The sequence below is a fragment of the Camelina sativa genome, chromosome 15, assembly GCF_000633955.1.
Source record: "Camelina sativa cultivar DH55 chromosome 15, Cs, whole genome shotgun sequence".
In the NCBI taxonomy this organism is placed as follows: Eukaryota; Viridiplantae; Streptophyta; class Magnoliopsida; order Brassicales; family Brassicaceae; genus Camelina; species Camelina sativa.
The window spans coordinates 22,779,716-22,787,242 of record NC_025699.1 but is presented as its reverse complement, the minus strand read 5'-3'; the positions used below and the strand labels follow the sequence as shown (position 1 = coordinate 22,787,242).

Here is a 7,527-nt window from a genome sequence, read left to right as displayed (position 1 = left end):
GCTTTTTATGTGTTGTTAGGCTTGTAGATTCTTATTTGGGACGTTAGGAAGCGTTCTTGTGGCTTGGGATGGAGTTTTGTGGTTGTGGGAACAAAGATCCGGCGAGAAGCTTTGGGGAATACGATGCTCAGCATGTGTATCGGTCGATGCTTTTTGTGTGTCGGTCGATGCAATGGGAGTATCGGTCGATGCAATGGGAGTATCGGTCGATGCAATGCGTCGGTCGACGTAACCCCAACTGGTGTCGGTCGATGCAGAGTCCTGGTTTGTTATTGTTGAATGTTGATTGTTGTTTGATGGTTAGAGATGTCTCTATTGCTTTTGTGTATAGCCCAATAGATAGGAGGATTGCCTTACTAAGTGTCTAGTAATCAAGGCAATGAAGAGGAGGATGAAGAGGAGGAGGATGATCGTGGAATCAAGGCAATGAAGAGGAGGATGTTCTAGGGACTCGATTGGTTGTTGTCTGACATTGCTAGGTTGCTAGAGTTGGGTCATTAGAAACATTGCTAGGTTGCTGGTTCGATGTTTTCTGCTGGTTGAATTTTGGACATTGTTTATGTTATAGTTATTGGTTTATTATTAGATATTTATTGGATATTGGTATTTGTTATTCTGTTGTTGGTTGTGATTGTGGTTAGGTGGCTAGTGGGTATGAGACCACTAGTTGTGTTTATTTATTATTATTATTATTACTATTATTTATTATTTATTTATAAATAAAAAAACGAGTCGGGTCGTTTCACTATGAGCCCATCCATATGCGACGGCCGGTTTACTACATCCGGTAGGCTTTAAAGAATTGTTACCGTCCCTACAAATCACCAAATAATATTTCCCTGTGTTTTCTCCTCACTCACACAGTCCCTTCAGTCACTTTCCGAAAGGTCACCCATCCTGAGACTACTCGAGCTCAAGCACGCTTATTTTTGGAGTTCTCTCAGGACCCTTGACCGAAAAGTTAAGTGCACTTTGATGACATGGGTGGCCAAATTAATTCTTTTAAACCTCTCCGCAAGTCTCTGAAACCGAGGTGTCACAATTGAAATTATAACTCTCTTTAATGCATGGTAAAAGCAATTTGTAACCCACTACATCATATTAAATATAACAGTTTAATATATTTTCCATATAAGAAATAATCAAATTTGTTGTCAAAAAAAAAGAAGGAAATAATCAAACATAATTATTTAATTAATACTATTTTAAAAATATCACTTACAATTTTCTAATGAAATAAATAGATAGAAAATAATATATATATATATATATATATATATATATATGTGATTTAAACATGACAACAATTCTGAAATGCTCTTGACAAGATCGATTTTATGTTGATATGTTTATTGATATGAAAGGAAAAGCTATTGTTGTGTAATTTATCATAATTTAATAGGATTTTAGTAGAAGTGGAACTGACTAACTTTATTGCCTACTCAATTAATGAAAGAAAATATTATATGATTTTAAAACGTGTAAAAGTTAAGGTTTATAAAATTAAATAAAGTCTTGATCATAATTATGTATTTAAACTATTTCATTTCTCATCCAAGATATGGTTTTTATTATGATATTTTCTTTTATTATAAAATAGTGTGTGTGCCTTTTCACTTTAAAGGATGAAAGACAAATTAAATAAATTGTAAGAAAAATGTGTAAAGTAGATGTATCAAATATCAGTTATTTGTTCGTAAATGTTATAGATTATTACATTTTGTATCATATATATAATATAAGATTTTATTATAAAATAATCTAATTTTGTTTGACAAAAGAACTTAAGATATAAAAGTGGATTTAAAAATATATGTTAATTGTACCAACATTAGGAAGAGAAGTATGATTATTTGAAATTAAAAATGATATAAATTTGTTTTAAAAGAATAAAATATTAATAAAAGATGACATGTGTCATTAAAAGATAATGTCAAATGTCGCAATGTGAATAAAAGTTGGAAAAAACCTTCTCATCTATATATATAAAGTTACCTTTCCTCACTCCTCATGCTGCCACATCAGCAACTCATTCTTTTTATTTGGGCTTAATCCTAAACACTAATCCATTATAGAGATTCTAATACATTTATTCATAAAATTTTAAAAGCCCATATTAAATCCAAATGTTTTAAATAAATGAATATTTTAAAATAGTAAAAATAATACTATTGATTTATTTTAGTAATAATATTATTATTCATTTTAACCAAAAATGATCATATTCCAAAATTTAGAATGAGTTATAAGTTTTAGAATATAATTAAGATTTTAATACATGGTGGAGTAAAAAAACAAATTATGTAATTGTTTTTATAAATTCTAAACATAAAAATAAAATATAAGTGAAATATTAGTTTCTAAGAAACAATTTCACTGATAGAAAAATAAAAGATTAATAACTTCACTCAACTTAAAAGTTTTGATCTAAAATAAAGATATTGTTAAGGGTCACAATTTTCTTTTGGGAAAAACTATGAAAAAGAATATTGAAAAATTAATCCATCCAAAAAACACAAAATCAATGGTCACAAAATATAGAGAAAATGATATGTAAAGTTATAAAAAAGTGACATGTACAATATATCTCAGAATGCATATTATCAACCAGAGCTAAAATTCTATAACATGATAAATAAATAAATAAATAAATATATATACATATAACATGCTTGAGATTTTATCAATTTATGATCAAATGCTTTTAACCAAAACATTGCCAGAAATAGCATATTACTAAAATACACCATGTTTTTTTTAGAAGACGAAGTTGAGGTTGCATCACAAAATTAACATCTGAAAATAACATATGAAGGGTTTTAGACATATGTGTAACTTGGATTAGTGAACGGATGTCGGTTTAATCATTTCACCATTTACGCATTCTTGATTTGGTCGGAAATTTTATTATGACAGGTGATGCACTTGGATAACTCCGTTGTAGCGACATAACAGTAAAAATGTTCATGAAACTTTGTATATTTGCATTTAATATGGGATATCGTATATTTAAATAATTTCTATAATTATGTCAATGATCGACCTTCGGTGTTAGAAATTTTAAAATGATGTTTTTATTTGATATAAATATGGAATGTACTCTTCAAGGGCGATTCTTTAAATCATTTTTTGTTACTACGTTATATATTATTGATTTACAAGAAAAACATTATTGCGACACTAAACTATATATATATATATATATTATATAGATTAGTAAAATAAGTATGACTTTTATTTGGATTTATCTTTTAAACTTCAAATGATTAATTATATTATATTCAGTGATTTTTATTCCTAAAAAATTTAAACTAAAATCCCTCACAAATAAATATAACAAATAAACATTATCTTCAATAATATATATGTTGTATGTTACTTAATAAAATAAGTTTAGTGTTTATATAGATTTATACTCAAAATTTTCAATAAATATATTTGAGCTCAAAAATTTGTATTGATAAAAAATATTGTAAATAAACATTCCGCGCGTGCGCGGGTTCAAATTCTAGTACTATATAATATAAAGATATATATTCGACAAAAACAAATAAATGATTTCCAAATAACAAACAAAAACGAAGAAGAAATGGACATAACAACAAACAAATATATCTATTTGATATCAATAAATCAAATAGAGATGGCCAGCATGTAAAATACTCATGTTCTTGAGTCAGTCTCAGCTCCTTGGTTCCAAGGCTTTACCCAGTCTGCATCCTCTAGATGAGCCCCATACGCAAACCCACCATGAAATGTCATATCAAGTCCAACCTTCTCTTCGTCAGCCGACACCCTTAGTAGATTAATCTTATGTAACATAAAAAACAAAGATCCCATTGTTATCGTTACCCAGCCAAAGATCGCAATTATCTGAATAATTTGTGCACCAAGTAGTTTCACACCCCCACCCATCAACAACCCGTATGGCCTTCCATTTTCGCCACCATATACTTCGATTATGTATTGTTTTCTAGCAAATATTCCTGTGAATGGTAACCCCCACGTCCCACAACCACCGTGCACTTGAGAAGCCTGAAGCGGGTCGTCAAAATGAAATTTATTGGCAAGCAAGTCAAGACTAATTAAAATCCATGATGCCACAACACCACATATAACGGCGGCCCATGGCTCTACAACCGCGCATCCGGATGATATAGCCACAAGGCCGCTTAGTAAACCAGTGCACACATGTGCCACATTCCAATGTCCTACTAGTAGTCGCCTAGTGAACATAGTGGTTAACGCTGCAGTGCAGCCGGATAGAGTTGTTGTGACTGTGGTCCGCCCAATGGCGCTCCATTGACCATAATAAGGACGAGATCTGTTGTAAATTTTTAAAATGTTTAAGAAATAACCAGCATTGAACCCGTACCATCCCAACCACAACATCAAAGTACCAAGCACAACAAGCGGTACATTGTGACCACGGATTTCCGAGGATCTGTTTTCTCGTTGATTAAACCGGCCGATTCTTGGACCTAAAATTAAGGATCCCCATAAACCAGTTATCCCACCAGCCATGTGAACCACACCGGAACCAGCAAAATCAATGGCACCAGAGCCTAAAAAAAGTTTATTGTTGGTCTGCGTTGGACTAGCCCAACCATCATTTGACCAAAACCAATGTGATATTACCGGATAGACAAAACCGGTTAGAAAGAAAGAATATATAAGGTAACCATTGAATTGAGTGCGCTCAGCCATCGAGCCACTTGTGATTCCCGAAGCGGTGATTGCATAAGTCCACTGAAATAAGAAGAAGCTGAAGTCATAGCCAGAGTTCTCAGGGAATGTATTTAAGGCAAGGAATTCGTGGTGTCCACCAATAAAACTGTTGGAAGGCTTGCCGAAGGCTAAGGTAAATCCAAAGAGGTAGTAACTGATGGCACCTGAAGCAGCATCGAGGATACTGCATAGCATGATATTCTTGGAGTTTTTAGCGCGTACAGAACCCGCGCCAAGCATGGCAAAGCCTATCAGCATGGTAAACACGATGTACGTAGAGAATAGAAGGTATGTGGTATCAATAGCGGACGTCGTGTCTGAAAATCTGTGTGAAATAGTTGAAATGTGAGAGCAAAGAAAGGATGCTGCACGTGAAGAAGAGTTGAGGTTAAAGGAGGCGGTGAGGAAGGCAGTAAGGTTGGAGACAGAGCAGATGTTGGTTGATGTGCTCATGATCGAATAGCTAATTTACTACTTGGTAAAATGAGTTTGTGAATGTTTGCTCTTTTGGTGGAAGAGAATAAAGTAAACCTATATATATTATTTGTTGAACAAGCACTTGCAATCTAAAATATGATAAACATATAAAAATGTTTTGGAAGGTTTGGAGAATAGTATTAACCGATGAAGTCAATTAACCGAAATCACTTACCCGTGATTATTTCAATAAGTGAATTGTTCTAGCAAGAGAAGAAAAGAAAAAATTACGTCGTCCCATGGAAAAAGAAGAGAAAAAATATAATTGTTTTTTTTATGTTTGTTTAGTTTTCTTAGCTCCAATATCGTTGCTATAAAGGTATGTGACAGAGATTCCACGAACGTCAAACGCCCGGGCGGACTGTCTTGCTCGCTCTTCTAGATCTTTAGCTTTTGAATCTTCTTTTGTAAATTCTTTTCCTCCAGATTGGGCAACTAATCTTGCAGTCACTTTTTAATTTATTTTAATGTAAGGTTGAAAAAAAAAAAAAAATATGTGACAGACAGGAACAATGCCTTCTCACATACTCAATTGAATTGGTTAATCGATTTGTTTTATGGAAAAATATTATAGTCAATCTCAACATTCATCGGCACAAGTAAAAGAGACTTCACCAATTTAGTATTCGTAATCCAAATGTTACCAATATCACTAAGTAACTATCATGGAGGCATCACTCGTCGAAATTTTATTTTTTAGACGGAATCTCACTTTAATCTCACAAATATTAATATTTTTTGGAGACTCTAACACTCTGTCAATTTGATGGATATAAATATTTACATTTCTAAAATGAAAGGAAATACTGACTTATAAAATTTATAAACCATCCTTATAACTTCTTTTTCTACAAATGTTTCAATTTGTGAAAAATGTTTTAATGTTTTTTATGATTATGTAAATTTTTATCAAACATATTATAAATACTCTTTTTCAAAAAAACAATTAGCTGTATTTTTTTTTAAATAGTACTATAAAAGTGGTATATATAATAAAAAATCAGTACGACCGTTGTACTAAGGAACACGTCAAATTATTATTTGAATACAAGGGAACAAGTCTATTTGTTTTTTAAACACTATATCAAAATGAACAAGTCAAATTACACAACCCAGAGTAACATATGATAAACTAAACAATTTGACATTTTCAATGCCAGGTTTAAGAGATGATTCACATTATTGTAACCCCTAAACATATTTTGTTTATGTTTTTGGTGAAAAGTATGCATGACGTCTCCTCATAAGTAATATATCAGCACGACTTTTGTTTCTTATACACAAATGACCTCATTTCCCATTTTTTTATTTGTTTGGTACTCGTACTTTGTGCGGAAATGATAAATTGGACATGTCTTTTGCTCTGTTTTGAAAATCGCTAGACATTAGTCGGGTCGGGCGATGAGGGAAGGCCTATCGATTAATTAAAAAATCGGATTTAAATCGGAAATTAATCGAGGATTAGTTTTAGGGTTTTTGTCTGCAAATATCTATAATATATAAAACTGTAACTAATTCTCGAAGTTCAAACGTAGTCCAGTGGATGGCATGGTCATGCGAAGCGAATCTCTCCCGAGTTTGACGCCCTGAGAGACTTTTTTTTTGTGTTTTTTGATAATTTAGTTAATGAAGGACAAAATGGTAATTTCAGAACCGTCTTCTACCTACCACCTCGCGTCTCTATAACCCTAATCTGTGGCCGCCGGTCATTCTTAACTTGTTTTTCGCTGATATTACTTCCGATTTCACCTGGTTTTGATAAACAAAGATAGATCTAAGCTATAGCATATTATTTTAGGTCAAAAAACACAAAATTTCTTAGTTTTTTTTTTTGTTTTTCCAATTTTTACTCCGGTTTGACCCAAATCGCGGCGGACCTATGCCGCCGAGCGATTAACCGGCACATAGGCGGCCTCCGCGGCCGTGTTTTTGAAACACCTTATTGAAGAAGAGATCTATAACAAACAAGCTTGACCAATCTAAACAACCACAACCATTATCCAGCCTAACCCATCCTTAAGATCTAAGCAAACTACTAAGAATCACAAAACATGATGACCAAAATCATAAACCCAGAAATTAATGAAACCTGCATGATTAGAAAGATAAGACAAAGATCTACAATATTGAAGAAGAAATCAAACTCAGATTCTTAATAGTCAGAAAGTTATGGAACCAACAAGTATGAAAAATTTAGAGAAAAAGTGATAAAAAGTGGCTGATGATGAAAACAAAAAGCTAAAAATCCCCAAAAGGGTAAAAATTAGGTTTTGCTGGCTACAAGATATTATTTCTGACTCTCTCTGACTTGTGGGCGGCCAT

At 32.6% G+C, this 7,527-nt stretch overlaps 1 protein-coding gene across 1 annotated transcript; it reads right to left on the bottom strand.

Annotated features, from left to right (window-relative positions):
* On the bottom strand, positions 3,602 to 5,216 carry LOC104747330 (ammonium transporter 1 member 2-like). The gene has a single exon (XM_010468952.1). The coding sequence runs from the start codon at positions 5,179 to 5,181 to the stop codon at positions 3,664 to 3,666; it is 1,518 nt and encodes a 505-aa protein (XP_010467254.1). The 5' UTR covers positions 5,182 to 5,216; the 3' UTR covers positions 3,602 to 3,663.